Below are 20308 nucleotides of genomic sequence, written 5' to 3'. Positions count from 1 at the left end.
TCTCTTACATATACTCATATATTTCTTCATTCATTTATTTAAAATAGTTTATTGAACATCTACTCTATGTCAGACACAGTGTCTAGGCACTAAGAATAACAAGGAGGAGTAAGGGATTCCAGAGTCTAGGAGGAGAGACAGACATGGAAAGAGGTGATAAAAATATAATGTAGTAAGGGCTATTGTAATGTGTTCAGTGAGCTAGGGGAACACAGAAAATAAAGGGGTTCTTTGGGAGAGAGTTTAGTGTGATGGAGAAGACTGTGGGCATTGGCATCAGAGCTGCCTGGGTTTGTATTCTTGTTCTACCACTTATTAGCTGTGTGATATTGAGCTGATTACTTAAACTCTCTGTGCCTAAGTTTCATTATCTGTATAATGTATTGTAATAATTTGTATATATGCTTGTCTCTCAGAGGACTTTGAGCCCTTCAAAGGCTGGGAGTACTTCATCATCTTCTTACCTATTACCATGTTATTATTACGACTTACCGGATGCACAGTATGAGCCGAAGCCATGCTAAAATCTTTACTCACATTGTCTAATTTAATCTTCAACAAACCCATAAGGTAGATACTATCGTTTTCCTAATTTTGTAGCTTGCTGCTTTTCTCATCAAACCCAGTTCTTTATTCAGAGTACTTATCACAATGTGTAATTACATCTATTTGTATTTCAATATCTTCCTTCTGCACTAGAGTGTTAGTGTCATAAGACCAAGGATGAAACCTTCTTGACCCACCATAAAATCTTCAACATCTAGAATGGTGCCTGACACATAGAAAATGTTCAATGAACGTACAGTAAATATGAAAGGAAGGCTGGAAGGCAGGCTGGCAAGAAGAGAAGAAAAGAAAAGAAAGAAAGAGAATGAATACATTGCAGTTAGTAAGTAGTAGAACTAAACTCTAGCCCAGAGCCATCTGACTCCCAAACCCATGCTCTTGATCTTAACTAAGCAGGGTTTCTTCCTACTCTTAACAGACTTTCAATAGACGTTTGTTGAAAAAATGCTCTCCTCAACTTTGCACAATACTGGGTAACGAAATTACCGCATGCATAAAACATAAGAAAGGACATAAGAAAGAGAATTATAGGAGAGTAAATTGTCAGAGAAGGAGAGCTTTTGTCTTAATAAAAGAATATAGTTGGCGAGATGGCACCAACATACTAAACTCGTTTCACAGAAAATAAAGAAAACATTTGAAATCATTAACTCCACTGCAGGATAGGTGTATTACAGAATATATGTGTGTTTTGTCTTCAAGATCAAATAACTTTGACAGTAATTGACTAATCAGTGAAGCATAAACAATATAAAAACTGATGGCAGTGATTTGATAGTTATGGAGTGAGACCAAGTTAAAGTGGATGATCACTTCCAAATCTTTTATTCTTTGGTGCTAATGAACTCTTGTTCCAAAGTGCCGTATCTTCCATCAACTTACCTAGAAGGCACTTCATTCACAACCACTCTACAACCTGTGATCTCTTGAAGAGTCACCACACAAGCAGAACAGAGAACCAGAATAGCAAGACATGTTCTTCAGACCTGGATGAGGCATTTTTTTTAAATAATTTTATTTATTTATTTATTTATTTATTTTTCCCCCAAAGCCCCAGTAGATAGTTGTATGTCATAGCTGCACATCCTTCTAGTTGCTGTATGTGGGACGCGGCCTCAGCATGGCCAGAGAAGTGGTGCGTCGGTGCGTGCCCAGGATCTGAACCCGGGCCGCCAGCAGCGGAGCGCGTGCACTTAACCGCTAAGCCACGGGGCTGGCCCCAGACCTGGATGAGGCATTTTGAAGACCATTTGACAACCACTAGAACTCACCTTCTGAATATTCTTGGCTGCTACCAGTGAGTGTAGGACTCATGGGAGAATGAGCAATCTCTTCCTTTAGTGACATGGGACTACTTGTATAAAACAGTTAAAGAAATTGCTAGATGTCCATTTTTAGTCTAGAAAGTGAATCAGGCCAGGAATTAACTTTTCCACCATTAAATGATGATTCTGAACAGATGTTTAGCACAGCATGTTTTGTTAGTGCAGACCTTAAATCCATGTTGCTGCCGTAAAGAGATGATCATCTGGGATTTCTCATTGAAAGTAAAAATTTACAAGCTTGCTTATATGTATGACTATGCCTATATGGCAAAAAGATTATAGCTAATGCTATCAAACTGAATTATTAGTTGGGTGCATCTATCCCTGGTTGTAACTCTAAGTAAATTCCTACATGTAAATTCAGTTGTCCTGGAGAGAGAATCAGTTTAGCAATTATGCCATACCTTTTAAGACAATTTATCATTCTGAGAAGGTATACAAATAATCAATGAGTGTCATTGCATAGATTGCTTATTGTGCCCAAAATCAATGTAAGTTTATTTTATTTATTCATTCATTCAAATATTTCTTGCATACCTACTTTATACCAGACACTGAACTAAGAAATGGGGAAAGAAAGATGCCTAAAACACAGTCCCTGATCTAAAGGAGCATGCAGGCTAGCAGAATAGAGACATGTATCCAATAACTATAATTCAAGGCAGTCAGTGGTAAATGTTCAGTTGTTCTTGCCTCCTAGAATGCTTTTCAACCCTAATCCTCCATTCACTACCTAGGGGAAAATCCTATTTCTTCTTAGACTCATTTCAAATGATTCTTTCCCAGTGAAGGCTTCCCTGGCATTTCTCATCCCCTCCATCCCCCCCCAACCCCAAAAACATATAAAAACCCATTCCCACAGGTTTAATTACTCCTTCTCTGTTCCCATGGCACTTTACTCATAGTTTTATTACAGTACTTATTACAATAATTTGTATTTGGTTGTTTATAGGTCATGACTCTCACTGTATTTTGAGTTCTTCTGGAACAGCAAGTGAGTTTTGTTCGTCTCTGTATTTCTAGTCACTAGCACACAACCTGGTATATGTTAAGGCATAATAAAAGTTTAGTTTGGGGAAAAGGAGTGAGAGAATAAGCAAACATATAAAAATCAAATTCTAGATAAAATGTTACAATAACACATAGAAGGGCGTAATTAATTCCAGTGAGGTAGCTTCACAGACAAGGTGGCATTTGAGATGACCCTTGAAAAATTAGTAGGATTTGACAGGTGGAAATGGGTATTGGGGGAGGGGAGGGATGTGAGAAGGCAGAACTCCTTAAGAATTTAAGAACCAAATTCATTGTAGCAAAATAATGGTATTAAGTACACATGGTCCTTATCTTTTCATGTAAACAAGCCTAGCAGGAAGTCTACTTGCTAACATTTTAAGAGGCACTTTGAATTAATATATGTTTTGAAAATAGTAATACTGTGCTATCCTTTAAAAATTGATAATTTAGATAATTCTCCCCCCTCCCCGCAAAATTAGTCCAGAGTTTGGCTAGGTTGGTACATTGTAAATGCTCATTCTTTGATTTAAAAATTCTTTGTTGAGAATAATTCCTGATTCTCTTATATTTCCCAGGACTGTAGAGTCAATAAGTAGTCAAACTGTTGTAAGAAATTATTTTTGGCATGGGGACCCAGACCTTCTAAACCTAGCTGTTTCCTCTGGGAGTAATTCTCCAGCCACTTGAGAAAATCAGAGTGCAAACTCAGTGATCTCTAAAAGTCCCTTCCAGCTATAACATTCCCTAAAAGCTTGTCTTCCCTGGCTGGAGATTAGGAGTGCAGATGAACCTAATAATCACTATATAAACTCTTGACCCCAAGGATATTTGATGCCCCATGTTTGTTTTCTTGACAATATTTACAAGGAGGCTATTTCTAGCCTTCTAATATACCTTCATGGGAGAGCACTGAAAACTGGGTGTGAGGACTAGAGTTCCTACAGATGGAAAAATCGCCAGTTCTGAAATGTGACTTCTGACTGCAGTAACGAATGCTTAGGGCCATTTATCACTCTGTGTGTGTGTGTGTGTGTGTGTGTGGTTTATGGAGAGGAGGCATAGGCAGCATAGAAGAATAATAAAAACTATTTCAGAAATAATATTTTTGGACATTCTCATTTGCTTGTTCTGACCAATCAGCGATCAAAATAGCACTTGTATAAATAGCCCTGCCAAGGATCATCCCTGATATTGCCAGGTTGAAAGGATGTGATAGACGTTAGCAAGCTAGTATGAGAACAGAGTTGCCTTTGGAGGTGTAATTGGCAGAAGTACATACTGGGAGGTAGGAGAAAAGCCATGGAAAGATTTTCTATGGAAATCAATAGTCAGAGGGAAATTTCCCAAAATAAAAGTCTTTTTGTGCTCAGATGAATTATGACTACATCTCTCCCAACTGTGCAGTATATACATTCACATACATATATAACCCACTTCAATGTCTTTGCTTATGTCATCCCTGCTCCCAGAATGTCTTTTCTCCTCTTTACCTGTCTAATAGCTACCCATTACTCAAGACATGTTCTATAGAAATCTGGCCCATTCTTTCAACTCCTATCTTTTCAATGAAGCCTTTCCCACCTGCTCAAGCCACAGTAGTTCTTCATTCCTTAAACTTCAGTAAAATTTCTGATCTATTCCATTCAAGTGTTTCATTGTTTCCTAACTGTTTAGCTGGAGATAGTAAAGCATAGCGGCTGAAAGTACACATCCTATGTTACCTTGGACAATATATATGACCTTTCAAAGCCTCTCATCTATTAAATGGAGCTATAAATAGTCCCTGTCTCATAAGATTGTTTTGAAAGTTAAATGAGAATAATGCATGCCAAGTGCTTTACCTAGCATATGGTAAGTGTTCAATAATTAGTGAAATAGTAATAATCGCCATCATCATTGGTCTCTTCAATTAGATTGTATAACCTTTGAAGGCAGGGACTATGTCTCCTATCTGCTTATTCTCTAGTATCCTCGTAACCCCAAAAATACTCGGCTAATTTGATGTCTGTTGATTATGTGTCCAGCTCTATTCAATATTACTGCCTAAAAGATATGAAATTATATCAGGAATATAATTTTTATTTTTTATTGCTACTATGGAAGTCCTTGGATGTATTTTCTTGGTTTTCATGCATGAGTAGTTTGGATGGAAGCTGCTGAAGTAATCATATACAACTAGACTATGAGAAGAACGGGAAACCTCTTAATCATCCCAAGCTCTTGTGGTGTGTATGCTTGAAAAAAAAAACAGAAACCTATAAAACTCTGATGAAGAAAATCAAAGAACTAAATAAATGGAGAGATATTTCATGTTTATTCATAGGAAGACTCAATATTGTCAAGATGTCAGTTCTTCCCAACTTGATTCAATGCAATCCCAATCAAAATCCAAGCAAGTTATTTTGTGTATATTAAGAAACTGATTCTAAAGTTTATATGGAGAGGCAAAAGAGCCAGAATAGCCAACACAATATTGAATGAAAAGAACAAAGTTGGAAGACTGATGCTACCCAACTTCAAGACTTACTACAAAGCTACAGTAATCAAGGCATTGGGGCATTGGTGAAAGAATAGACAAATAGATAAATGGAATAGAATAGAGAGCACAGAAATAGATCCTCACAAATATAGTCAACTGATCTTTTTGACAAAGGAGCAAGTGCAATACAATGGAGAAAAGATAGTTTCTTCACCAAATGTGCCAGAACAACTGGACATCCACGTGCAAAAAAAGGAATCTAGTCACAGATCTTATACCCATCACAAAAATTAACTCAAAATGGATCATAGACCTAAATGTTACATGCAAAACTATAAAACTCCCAGAAGATAACATAAGAAAAAACCTAGATGACCTTGGATATGGCAATGACTTTTTAAATGCAACGCCAAAGGCATGTCCATGAAAGAAATTATTGGTAAGCTATACTTCATTACAATTAAAATCTTCTGCTCTGCAAAAGGCAATGTCAAGAGAATAAGAAGACAAGCCACAGACTGAGAGAAAATATTTGCAAAATACACACCTGATAAAGGACCGTTAGCTAAAATGTACAAAGAACTCTTAAAAATCAACAATGAGAAAACAGACAAGCCAATTAAAAAATGAGCCAAAGACTTTAATAGACATCTCACCAAAGAAGATATACAGATGGCAAATAAGCTTATGAAAAGATGCTCCACATTATCTGTCATCAGGGAAATGCAATTAAAACAACAATGAAATACCACTACACACCTTTTAGAATGGCCAGAATCCAGAACACTGACAACACCGAATGCTGGTGAGGATGTGGAGCAACAGGAACTCTCATTCATTGCTAGTAGGAATGCAAAATGGTACAGCCACTTTGGAAGATAGGTTGATGGTTTTGTACAAAACTAAACGTGCTCTTACCATACAATCTAGTGACTGCGCTGCTTGGCATTTACCCAAAGGAGTTAAAAACTTATGTCCACACAAAAATGTGCACCCGGGTGTTTATAGCAGTTTTATTCATAATTGCCAAAACTTGGAAGCAACCAAGATGTCCTTCAGGAAGTGAACGGATAAATAAACTGTGGTATATCCAAATAATGGAAGATTATTCAGCACTAAAAGGAAATGAGCTATCAAGCCATGAAAAGACATAGAGGAACCCTAAATGCATATTACTAAGTGAAAGAAGCCAATCTGAAAAGGCTTCTTATTGTATGATTCCAACTATATGACATTCTAGAAAAGGCAAAACTATAGCGACAGTAAAAAGATCAATGGCTGGGGCCGACCCAGCGGCGCAGCGGTTAAGTGTGCTGCGCGCTCTCCTTCAGCGGCCCAGGGTTCACAGGCCCAGATTCCTGGCGCGCACCGACGCACCACTTGTCAAGCCATGCTGTGGCGGCGTCCCATATAAAGTAGAGGAAGTTGGGCATGGATGTTAGCCCAGGGCCAATCTTCCTCCGCAAAAAAGAGGAAGATTGGCGTCAGATGTTAGCTCAGGGCTGGTCTTCCCCACACACACACACACACACACACACACACAAAGATCAGTGGTTGCCAGGGGTTGGAGGGCTGGGAGGGATGAATAAGCAGAGCACAGAGGATTTTTAGGGTAGTGAAAATACTCTCTCTGATACCATAATTATGGATACATGTCATTATACATTTGTCCAAACCCATGGAATATACAACACCAAGAGTGAACCCTAATGTAAACGATGGCTTTTGGATGATTATGATGCGTCAATGTAGGTTCATCAATTGTAACAAATGTACCACTCTGGTGGAGGATATTGATAATGGGGGAGGCTATGCATGTGTAGGGGCAGGGGGTATCTGTGAAATCTCTGTACCTTCCTCTCAATTTTACTGTGAACCTAAAACTGCTCTAAAAAAATAATCTTCATAAAAAAACAAGAGAGAAGGAAGGAAGAGAGGGGATGGGGAGACTGAGAGAAAGAGAGAAAAAAACATACTAAAATGCCATCTGGTAAACTGCTTTCCAATTCCATGACTTCCTGCCAGTTCAAGTGTATTGTTTTAACCCTTGTAAAGGGCTGGAATTAAGGCCCTATCCACCACTTGTCCATCATTCCCAATCTGTAAAGAGTTTGCTGGAGTTTACATTGATAAATAAACTAGATACTGAAACCTTAATACAACAAATTATTTGGCTTGTCATTTCTTTTTAGCTGATAATAGTAGAACTCTGAATGTGGATTCCACTGCAATGACGCTACCTATGTCTGATCCAACTGCATGGGCCACAGCAATGAATAATCTTGGAATGGCACCGCTGGGAATTGCTGGACAACCAATTTTACCTGGTATGCTATTTTTAATCTACTCACAATTGTTTCTTTTTATTGACCATGTGGTAATAAATATAACAGTATGACACAACTTATTTTGAAGTTGACATTTACCAGATTCTGCCTAGAGTGTGCGTTTTTGTAATATGAGCTTTATAGGCTGAGTGGCCAGTAGTTACTAGTATACTTCCTATTGCACTATGAGCAAGCTGGGGGTATATCTGATGCAGGGTATGGTCACTGAACATTTAAATAGCTCCTTGAAATAAAAGGCAACAGAATTTGGCAAGAAATTACAAGGCTTGTCCAATTTTATAGATTTATTAGAGGAAGCAAATAAACATGGAGCTGGAATGAGAACTGACTTAGATATCTCAAAAATCTTGGATTCCTAAAGAGGAAGAAAGGAGATAGTGGAGAACATCCCCAAAACTACTGTTAACACTGAATAACTATTCATATTTTTTTAAACAAAGTAACCTGCAAGAGAATGGGCATGGTGTACCAACTCCACATTCACTAAAGATAAAATTAGAAGAAAACTGCCACAGCATTTGAAGGGTTTAGTTTAGATTAAAAAAAAGCTTCCTATACTGTCAGAGCTATTAACCATTAAAATAGGTTTGTGAAGACATCAGGGAATTGCCATCTCAGGAAACCTGGGGCACTTGTTAAATATCCTAAACATTAATCATTTAATTAATGTTCACTTAATTGTGATCCTACTTAAAAGCGTTAGAGGACCAGGCCAGTCTAGGACCTTGCTATTCAACAGGGAGCTGTTAAGCATCCTGGAATCTCAGGTCCCAGCCCAGACCTACTGAATCAGAAGCTGCATTTTAACGTGATCCCCAGGTTATTCACAAGCACATTACAGTTGAGAAACAGACCTAGAGTGATGCCACTTTGTTGTGCCATTCATTTATATAGTTACCTAACCCCACTCCCCCAAAAATAATTTCACAATGCCAGCCCAGATTTTGAATCCTTGGACGTTATAATGGGGGTGAGGTAGGGTAGGCAATGATACTTAATAACCTTAATAATAAATTAAGAAATGTTATTACATTGAAAGCTAGGAAACAACCATAAAAGCAGCCAAACATAAAGAAAAAAGATATGAGAAAGAAATGGGTAGAGAAAAAAGGAGCTTGGATTCTATATGTGGCAGAGGCAAAGAACTGTCCCACCAAACTACAACTTATACCGTGGGCTGTAGTCGACTAGACTGCATCCTACTCCGTTAGACCAGCCATAATTGAAATGAGCAACCGGGGATCCTTTGAGGGCTAGAATGATTGGACCATGGATCTCCTCGGGTTTACATGACTAGTGGGGCCAATTTGGGATCAGCAGGCCTTATGACAGGAGCCAGTATTGGTAGTGATTAAGAGCTCAAACTCTGGGGTCAGTCTGACTGACTTCCAAGCCTGTTTCTTTCACTAGTTCATCTTGGATAGTTGAATATCTTTGTAAAATCAGACTAATAGTACCTAACCTTAGGGTTGTTGTGAGAATTAAATTGTGCTTAGCACAATGCCTGGCACACAGTTAGTGCTCAAACATGTTGGCTATTAAACTGCTTTAAAGATCATTATTAATATATTTCTTATAGACATTTCTAAAGGAAGTAATGGGTTTTTTATTTAGTTTTTCTTCATTATTTCCTTATAATAGAATTTAAACTAAAATATTGTGTGTTATTTTATAGCTCCATATGGAGTGGTCCCAAGTCACAATCTCTTATAGTCTAGAGTGACTAGACAATCTGATTGGCTTAAATATTACCAGTTTATGGAAATCTGAACTATATGGGTATATGTGCCAGGAAAAATCTTGAGGCCAGATCTGCTCTAACACCAGGGGACTAAATGTTAGCTTATATCAGATTATTTGGAAATTACCACATCTAAACACAAATCTATGCTCACAAAGTGATCTTCAGTGCTTAGCCACCCATCTATAATGTGGAGCAAAAAAGGCCTAGCACTGAGAGTAGAAAAATCATCCAAGCCATCGTTACAGGCCCATAGACTGCACTGGGATCAATAATAGGCCTAAAATATTGGGGTAGGTTTTCTTAACAGTAGCTCAGAGGGCTATTTCTGCAGAGACAGTACCTTGCTTAGTATTTAACAACACAGGCCTCAAAGATAGACTGCTTGGATTTGAATCTTTGCTCTGCCACTTGCTAGCTATGTGACCTTGCACAAGTTACTTGACCTTTCTGCACATCAGTTTCTTCATCTGTAAAATGGGGATAATTATAGTATCTACTTCATAGGATTGCTGTGAAGATTAAATAATATGCTTAGCACAATGCTTGGCATATAATAAGCACTCAGTAAAGGTTGACTGTCATCATTATTATTGCTGTTAGTAGTACTATATGCTGTTTAAGATAAAGGAAATGTTAACATACGTCCTTCAAATAGCTGCTAAGCTGCCACTTAATTGAAAGTATTTGGGTGCGATGCAGCTACTGCCAGCTCTAATGACTGTTCCTCACGTCCACCTCCAACCAGACATCTGAAACCTCAAGAGTGATTTTAATTTGTACCTCTGTCCTTCTTTGCCTACATCTTATTTTCTGAAGGACTACGAAGAAATGGGTTCTCAGGGTCCTCTTCAACCTTGTGATTGAGTGATCATTTAGCTGTGCTGTAGAGAAAGTTACTTGACTTTTTAGAAACCAGGTCTTCGAAATACTGATATTTACTTCAGTAGTGCCCTTCTTGTCTTTAAAGTACATAGGGCAATATCATTGGGCTAAGACATACTTGTAAAGCTATGTTTAAAATCACTTGAGTTTTGTGTGAACTGATTTTTCTCCTCTCTGTATTATTTTAGGAAGGCAGTTTAACCACTGAGATTAGAACGTGGGTTCTGGATCCAGACTGCCTAGGTTCAAATAAATCCCTGCTCTGCCATTAAGTAGCTGTATAACCGTTAGCAAGTTACTTAACATCTCTATGCCTCAGTTTCTTCATCTGTAAAACAGAGATAATAATAGCACCTATGTCATATGGTTGTTATGAAGATTAGTGAGTTAATACATGTAAAGTCTTAGAATGATGCCTGGCTCACAGTAATTCCTCAATGAACTTAGCTGTTATTATTGTTTCAAGTTCACATCTGGTACATAGCTTACAAAAAGTTGAATTATGGTTCATTTGTATTCTTAACAACAGTGAAGGATAATGAATGCAGAGGCAAAACTTTTCCCTGGAGAAGCACTGGACAATGGCAGGTGAAAAGAACAGTGTCTGATAGTGCTGATGATTGCTCCTTGTAAAGCTGGTGGGGTGTCCATAGAAATAGAAGGTTGGCACCATACTCCAGTGCTGCCTACCCTTCTTTGTGCCAGGGTTTGAGGAACAGGGTGTCTGCCATCTTTATTATCTAATGTTGTAAGTGAATGGATCCCCCTAATTCTTCCCCCATCCCACCAAGATTCCTTAAAACGGAAGAGGCAGCAAATGAGCTACATGGAACTGTTCCCTGAGGGTACCCACTGATGGCTCAGTGATTCAGCTGTTTTTCTATCCCTTAGGAGGTTTCCTACTGAGACAGCAGACTTTTCTTTGTCCTGTCTCATCTAGCCTGTAACAGTAGAAAAGGCTTTTGGCATTGATGAAAAACAAATGATACATAAGATTCCTTAACTTCCCCTAGAGAGCTCAAATCCATACTGTCATGGAAGCTGCATCTCTTGGACACACAATTGTCATCGTGGCAATGTCTGACTTATTATATTCATTGAGTGGGAAGTAGAGACAGGCTATCTCTAGGGTTTGATGTAGAGCTCCCTTTCATCTAACGTAGTGTTTTGTACATCTGCTGTTCAATAAAGTTAATCCAAAATGATGGCAGATTGGGAGGTCCCCTCTGGCTGGCGGCTGTCTTTCCTGCAAGAGTATTTGCTTTTCCAAGCTGGTCCAATAAGAATAATGTTAGTTTTCACGTGAAGAGAGGCACCAAAAAGAGTCAGGCCTTCTGTTTAAGGAGGATTGTTCTGCTCATCATCCCAGATGAATCCAAGGATGGACCCATTAAGGTGGACTCATTAAATACTGTGTGCTGCTTCCTTTATTTTCCCCTCCATTAAAATATCCTTAGCATCCAAATGTGGTGCCTGTGAAGTCCCAAAGGAGGAGAAGAGTCTCTCCTTATGGTGTCTCCACTGTATCGACTATGCCACCTCCATAATGAGAGATGTTGGAAAATATGGACTCATGGACCTTATTCCCAGAGCAAGACCCTGCCCATCTATAAGCATAGTCATTCTTAAGGAGGCAGTTCTCACTATACTCAGCAGGCCAACTCTGATGGACACAGAAAAAAATGAGGATGGGTGACACATGACAGGCCACTGTTCTACAAGCTCCTCAAGGAGGCTCAGACTTGAGTTTATATTATTTCTCATATCTTCCACAAATAGAATATGCCTTCAGTGGCAGATAAGGTTGAGATCCTGAGAAAGGAGAGCACTGTTCATTATCATGGTGGACACTTCACTGAAAGACAGTAATATGTAAAACACTGTACCAAATAGAATTAATGTCTCTTCAAAACAATCCTGAATCCTACATAGTGATAGTACTCTCAAGACTCTTCATGGAACCTGTCATGAAGAGTGGCCAAGTGAGACCATTTATTCATTCATTCATACAAGAGGTATTTACTGAGGGCTGCTGTATGCAAGGTACTGCAAGAAGCCCTGGGGATAAAACAATGAACAAAAAAGACGAAGATTCTTGCCCTCATACTGACTCCAGTACTTTTAGAACACCCATGTTTTCTCCTTAATAAAACCTGTTCTCATGTATGAGATGCCTCTTGACTGACAGCTGCTCAAAGGCTTCCCATCCATTTTGTCCATTTGTGCTTTTATTCACCCATCCATTTGTTAAAAATATATTAATTCAAAGGGATCCAAAATGGGCACAGCTCAATCCTTGCCTTCAAGGTCAGAATCCAGTGGCAGAGGCAGCAAAGTCAGTATCACTACACTACAATGTAGCAAGTGTCATAGTAGAAATATGTATAAAAGTATTGTTTTAGCCAGGGTAGTATGAGGAGGAGTGCTAGGTAGGTGGTGGTGGTCAGGGAAGGTTCACAGAAGTGGTAACGTTTGAGCTCAATGTCCAGGGATATGTAGTAAGGTGTCAGATGAGGAAAAAAAGAACTAAGAACAGTCCAGGGAGAGGAAACGGTGCCTCAGTGACTGGATGGTATGTAAGAGTGTACAGTATGGGGACAATGGTTAATACTGAGTTGAATTATGTCACGTCGTTCCACAAAGACCTTGAGGCAGCTTATAAGAAAGATTACAATAAAAGAGAAAAATTATAAGTAAAACAAACTAGATACTGTGAGCATCTAGGAAAACATGAATGAGAACAGAAGGTTAAGACCAGGTAGGGAGGTTAATTAGAATTCAGATGTGCAGGTCATAGGATCCCATTGAGTTTCTAAAGTTGAGCTGCACCTGTGACCGGGTAGCCAAAACAAAAAGGGAAACCAGATTGGTTATAAAATTTGCACTTGCCATGAAGAGAAAATATACCAATCCTGGGGAGAAGTCAAACTTTTCATGGCCCTTAACACTTTTGTGTATGTGTTTGACATTTTAGTTCTGAAAGAATTTTTTCATAGGGAGCTTCATATCTAGGGGTGCACACTAAGTGAAGTAGTTGAATGATCTCTAAAGCCCAAACCCTGGTGCATAGCCCAGGACCCGTCAATATTACTTTCCCTAGTTTGCTGCAAAATGTAAAAACTAAAAATATAGTAAATTTGTCATGAAACTAAATTTGCTCAATTGAAAGGGCTATTCTTTATTCTGAGATTATAGACTTCCTATATTTTTGGTTTTAAAACGTTCTTTTATGAACTATGTGAATAGTACATTGGTTAGTTTCTGTTATTTTTCCCCACGTCTTTTCTTTGCAAATTAAGAGATTGGCAACCTTAAATATATGTATGTATGTAATTTTATTTTATTCATCTCTAAAATCAAGAAATCCGGGAACCACAATTGTAGTGTGAAATGTCCTCACTAATGCCCTTCCAAAAGTGTTCACCGCATCCCTGGATGAGAGTCGAGGGCATAACCCTGAATCTGTCAAATGTTCTAACAAGGCAAGAGCACAGTGTAAATAAATAGGAGGGAGTAGGGGGAAGGTGGGCTAGAAAGGTAGATATTTGCAAAAACTTATGCTAAAGAAATAAAGCTTCATTGGTGGAAATTTGGGATCAAAGTCTAGATTTATTGCAGAGAGTCTTTGTGAACTGAAATTATGCCACAGAACCCATCCAAGCCCAGTTTGCTACTTTGTTTGCCATTGTACATGAGCCAGGCCCTGCCTCAGTTTTATAGCTGGCCTGAAACAAGGTTTGAGGTGATCTTCTGGGGAAGCAGGAAAGATATTGGTAGAATTTGAGAGTTATGTGCAAAAATTTGGAAACTTGTACTCTGTTTCCAAGAGGGCTGGTAATAAGTCCAGGATCATCTTGCAGCTCCGCCAGGCTGTCCTTAGAAATCTGTGTTCCCTCTTCAGGTTGGCTGCCTCAAAAGTCTTTTCAATCTGCATAGAAAGGAGGCAATTGGGAATGTAATGGGTTAAAATTTCTTGATACCCAGGCATAATTCTTAATTTTCCAGTGAATTTTGTAGGAACTCTAAAGAAATAGCAATAATGTCCCAGAAATGTATACCTGAATTGGAATAATAATTTTCTATGAAATAACTGAATTATGCATATATAATTAGATCCTATTTGGAACGCTTATTTTAGACTGATCTGTGGTTGCATTTCAGTGGTTTTACTGTGAGCGTAAACTGCTTCCTGGTGCTCAGAGGGTCTCTGGAACACCTGAAAGATTGGAAATGCCTTTATAGGCCTGGGGGGACTTGGATGGGGAGAAGTCACTAAGTGCAGGCACAGCCTTTCTGAGGGTATGAAGGGGCTTCCAGCCAGCCAGAACCAGGGTGTAATTCTGAAAAGGCAAGCAAGATAGTAAATGTGTCACCTCCTACCTTTGTCTACCTCCAGTTCATACACTGCCGTAATTCCAACTTCTCCTGTGGGTCAAAGTTGAGACAACAGATTTAAAACAGAGGTCTCTAAGTTACCTAACACTGTGGCAATACATATATCAGATATCTCAACAGGAAATTCTAGGTGTAGAGATAAGCAACCCTAAGGTAGCCTCTTGGACGGGAATATTTGAAGGCCCGCTATAGGCTGAGTAGGTAGATACAGAGCTTAATCTGACAAGGAGCATCTTTTATTCCTGTGGACCCCTGGACTTTGTGGGAAGCGGTGTAGTCTAATGATTGAGAGCATGGTTAGTAAAAGCCACCTACTGTGTGGCCTTACTGTGTTTTCTCTATGAGCTTCAATTTCCTCATCTGTAAAATAGGGAATAATAATGTTGCCCATTCCTTAGGATTGTTGTGATGATTAAGTGAGATGATATGTTTAAAACATACATACTCAATTAATGGGTAGTAGTATTATGGACACCACCACCCCACTCCACACCCACTACAAAAGTGGAGGTTGCATTTTATAAGAAGAAAGCCAGTGTGAACTGACCTGCCAGAAAATATCAAGGTTTGAATCATAAAATTGGCATGTATGGTGCCTCCGTCAGGCATCAAAGATGGGCAACCTCTAAGGTTTCTAGTGTTTTGTAAACATCTGTAGTCTTAGTATGTCTAGTAGAGTATCAGTCATCTGGCATTGTTCCAACTGGCCCTTCCACACAGCAACAGTACAGTGATAACAATTGCCCAAGACAGTGGCTCTGGGGCCCTGCAGGGTCCCAAAGCACCTTTTCAATAATCTGAGAAAAATCATAGTCAGTCTAGTTTGACTGCTTATTGTACTTTCTATTTTCATTCTTTGAAAATAGCTAACTCTATTAACCAGTCACACCCCACTCCCTAGGCATGTTGCTGCATATTCTGCTTATCTGTTGCTGTATGACAATCTGCTTTATAACTTAGTGGTTTAAAAAGCAATCGTTTTATTCTATTTTAAGATTTTCTGGATGAAGAATTTTGCGCAAGACTCAGATGGGCAATTCTTCTGTTCCATGTGGTATCAACGAGGATGCCTCAGCTGTGGCAGGCTAGTCTGGAGGTTCCAAGACGACATCACTCATATGCATGGCATTTTTACAGAGACAGATAAAAACAGTGGATTCAGCTGGATCCTTCCCGTTCCATTTACTCTAAGGCCATCCTCACATGGTCTCTCCATCACAGTAGTTGGACATGTTATATGGTTACTCGAAGCTCCCATAGCACGTGTTCTGGAAACAAGAAGTGGGAATTGTATCTCTCTTAAGGCCTGAGCCTAAAAACAGACACAGCATCCCTTCTGCCATATTCTATTAGTCAAAGCAGTTCTAGATCCCACCCAGATTCAAAAGGGAGGGAGGACATAGACCTCACTTCTTGATGAGAGGAGTGTCAAGGAATTTGTATCCACCTTTAATCTGCCAACTGGGAAAAAAGAATCATATGGAAGCATTTTGTTGCTCATCTGCCGTGTTTTTCAGCATACTTCCTTCACCTTGTACCTACAATTAAATTAATTCATTAAAACAATGGCCATACTACATTGAGAGGCAGTGTAGCGGTTAAGAGCGTTAGAATTAAACTAACCTGGATTTGAATCCTAGTTCTGCCTCATACTGGCTGTGTAACCTTGGACAAGTACCTAGACCCTCTGAGCACCAGTTTCTTTATAAAATGAAGGATAATAACACATTCCGACAGCACAGGTCTATTGGAGTGAGATTATATAAAATACTTAGCACAGTGCCTAGCACACTGTAAGCATCTGGTAAACAATTTTGGTGATGATAATAATTGATGATAGAGTATTATAACTGTTTGCATGGCTGTTTCCAAACTAGACTATGAGATCAGGATTTTGTCTTATTCATTCCTTCAACCCCAACACCTTGCATAGGGCCTAGCATCAAAATATTGAATGGATGGACATATGGGTGCCTGGACAACAGCATAAAAATGATATGTGCCTCCAGTGTAACTCTCTGGCTCAGATATGTAAAGGGAATGGAGGATAACAATATTGCCAGGTAACTACTCTGAGTGAGCGCAAGTTGCTAGGCAGCAGGAGGGTTTAAAGCTACCCTGAAATATTGCTTGAAACCATATAGTAGAGCTGCAACTCTGAGGAGCAAGCTGGCCCAAGTAGCAAACAGCATTTGCAGGATTTCCAGTAAGCTGGGACTTTGGGAATTACATGAATCAGAAGAGGGAATAGAAACCAACATCTTATAACATTTCCACCAATGGCCATGCCAAGAGTCAAGAAAGCAGTAGGGAAAGGGTGCTAGAAGAAGAGATGGTAAAAGCACAACAGAACAGGGTATTTATTGTAAAAAGGACTTTGGAGGAATACCTTGGCCTTTTCCACAATTCTTTTATAAAATGATTTCAAATCTCCTTCAGAAGTTTGAGTTCCTAACATAAGTGGCGATACTACATACTTGGTGGTGTACTCTTCAGGTCAGGTCAGGGGTCTGGAAAAGAGAGAGAATTTCTCTGGTGTTCTATTCCCAATGTGTTTTATTTTATTATTTTTTTTTCCAATGTGTTTTAAATTGTTGAACTTCTTTGATTTTTCAGGTTCCGCAATACTTGTTTAAGTCCCGTGATTTCAAATGGTTATTTTCTTGGTTGGCATTGGAAATTCACTTCTACTTTGGTGCTTAATGGTTGAAGATAAATAAAAGAAATAATCAATGTGATAGGAATCTTTGAAATGTCATGTACAACCAGCCCTCTAGCAAGCCCCACTGGGCGGTGTAGCCTATGGAACTCTTGGCATATTGAATGCAAGGAAGAAAGGGAGTTTATCTACTCTAGCTTTAGCCATATGTCATGAATACATTTGCTTTTAAATGAATTTCATAAAATATTAATGTAATCATACCAAACAGCAGAGTGGTGAGTGAGTACATTAGTCAGGAGTTATATTTATCCTGTGTATTTGTTTTTTGTTTGTCTCCATTTATTAGTAGACAGTACATGGAGACAGGCATTTCTTTCTCAGTCGAAGTGGCAGAACTTGTTTAATGAACTGATGTTTCTGTAATCTCTGGTAAGGTAGAGTTGTGAGTGACAGAGCTATATGAATAACAATAAGGAGAGGCAGACAGAACAATAAAAGGAAGACAAACATTTCAGTAGGAGAGGAAAAATAGATGGAATTGTTTAGTTGGCACAGAATCTAATCTGATCTTTTTCTACTGAAAATTAATAGTTTGTAAATGGGTGAGATAATGTTAACAATTTTTTCAAAATCTTATAGACAAGGAGTCAAATTTTCCAAAGACATAAATGACATTCTTAACCACAGTGCTCTTATTCTACAGCATAGGATCACAGGCTATCAGACCCCTTAAGTTCTCCAACATGGAAGGGAAGACCTGGACCCCCTGCCCCTACCTGCATAGAGCCTGACATATAGAAGGCTATCACAAATCTTTGTGGAATATGGGATGAATGCCTAAATAAGTGAATTTATTGGTGTGTGTATGCATGTTTTGAATAGAAGGAAGGAAACACCTATCAGGACTACCACCTATCATGACAGGTTTTCATATCTGTTCTGTCCTTTCATCCTTTGAGCTAAATGTCATTATTTATCCCTACTTTTACCAAAAAGGAAATGGAGGCACACAGATATTAAGAAACCTTCCTCAAGTTTATATAACTAGTATGTGGAGGAAAGAAGAGATATTAGAGCCACAGGGAGGAAGAGAGGGAGTGTGTGTGTGTGAGTGTGTGTCTATGTGTGCATGTGCTCACATGTGTGTGTATGTGCAATGTTGAGTGAGATGATATGTGAGGGCTAAAAGTAAATTCGTTTTCAGAAAAATAAAATTTCCTCTTGGAAGAAATTTTTTTCTTCCCAAACATCTCCGGGGTCTTGACATCTCAGCATGACAGCCATGTGGGAGGATGGGGAATGCCCTAGCTCTCTTGGGCTGGCTTGCAATGGGGAATGCCCATGTGCCACTCACCTGCCTATTTGCCCAGTCACAAGACTCCCACTGGGCCTATTATACCTAAAGTTCTGCTTTTGTTGGAACTACAGATTCTTCCCACTATTTAGATCCACCTCCTTCAACATCTTAGAGATACAACCCAGGGGATTCAGAGCCACCTTGAGGACATTCTTACAGGCATTGCCCCTTGGGCCTGTGTAGTGAGCAGGGTAAAGTTTTTGGAAGTAGGACCCGCTACTGCTGCTGCAACTGCCCCTACATTATCAGAACTCCTATGTAATACTTTCTTTCTTTGTGGTATACTCTGCCTTCTATAGCAAAGGACAGAAGTGAGAGGTGGATAAATAAAGAAATAGAATGTACTCCCTTCTCTCAAAGAACTTGCATTTTGATATAAATACAAAATTTAAACAATGAAATCAGTACCACCCTTAGACCCAGGCAAACGGCCCCTGCCTTGGGCCCACATCTCAGGGGACCCCATGCTTTGGAATGCCTGCATTGATATTTTCTAAGTCCCCCTCCAGTGCTGAGGATTGTCCAGGTAGGTAGTGCCATCAGAGTAGGTACCCCGAGTCCAGAGCAGGTCCTATGTGGGTTCTGATCACAGGAAGTACCTTTCTCCAAATTATCTAAGTCCCTCTCCAGTGTCTGGGACTGACCAGGGCTTGCAGTGTCATCTAAGCAAGGAGCCCCATTCTCAAACTGAACCTATGTAGACCCCAGTCCCCATTTCTCCTCTTTGGAGCACTCTCCAATCCTCTACCCCGCATATGGAGTCAACTAGATGCCCCAAGAAGCTTCAGAACTCATGCCTATGGAGTCCTCCAAGAGTCTTGATTTCAGGAAGGTATCCTGGCAAGTAAATCACTCCAGCTGGCTGATATGGTATTGCTTTCATGGTATCGCGTGAGATTGTGCCACCAGAATGGTGTCAATGCTGATTTGAGGTGAATCAAATTGTATATATAGATGAGCCCCACAAAAGATATTTGTTTGGGGGTCCCCACAAATCCTAGAAGCATCCCTGAATGAAACAAAGGATGATACAAAATAAAATAAAATTCAATGGCAACAAGTGTAGAACAGACAGTTTTTAGACACAGAGTTAAGAATGAACTAGAATTATCTGCTAAGAGTTCTTTAGGGAGGATGGGACTTAAAGTATGGCCTTGAAGTATGGGGAGAATTTGGGGAGGCTCAAATGATTCCAGGCAGGGAGAACAACATGAACAAAGGCACAGAGAGTAGTTATTTATTGAGCATTTTTGTGCCATTCATTATGCTAAACACATTACATTCATGATTTTGTTTATTCCTCATAGCTCCCTATAAGGTAGGTGGAATTAACCCTATTTTGCAAATGAAGAAATGGAGGTTCAAAGATTCATCCTGCTAAGCATATGGTCTGCCTGATCCCCAAAATTGTACGCTCTTAACACCATACTATACTGCAAAAAGACAGGAAGTGTTACAAGGGGTAGCAGCAAGAAGCCTTGTCTGAATGGAGCAGAGGGTGTGTGTTGGGAACTACTGGAAGGCAAGATCAATAG

General features: G+C 39.3%; 1 protein-coding gene across 2 annotated transcripts in view; it reads left to right on the top strand.

Moving 5' to 3' along the window:
• The window catches only part of ENOX2 (ecto-NOX disulfide-thiol exchanger 2), a 254192-nt gene that overhangs the window by 179283 nt on the left and 54601 nt on the right, over positions 1-20308 (top strand). For both annotated transcript variants that reach the window (XM_058536719.1, XM_058536720.1), the window contains exon 3: positions 7578-7712. In XM_058536719.1, the coding sequence (XP_058392702.1) occupies positions 7616-7712 (97 nt within the window). In that variant the 5' untranslated portion in view covers positions 7578-7615. The remainder of the gene's footprint in view (positions 1-7577; positions 7713-20308) is intronic.

Source organism: Diceros bicornis, chromosome X (assembly GCF_020826845.1).
Source record: "Diceros bicornis minor isolate mBicDic1 chromosome X, mDicBic1.mat.cur, whole genome shotgun sequence".
Classification (NCBI taxonomy): domain Eukaryota; kingdom Metazoa; phylum Chordata; class Mammalia; order Perissodactyla; family Rhinocerotidae; genus Diceros; species Diceros bicornis.
Note: the sequence above shows the minus strand (reverse complement) of the source record. Positions and strands in the feature narration are given on the sequence as shown.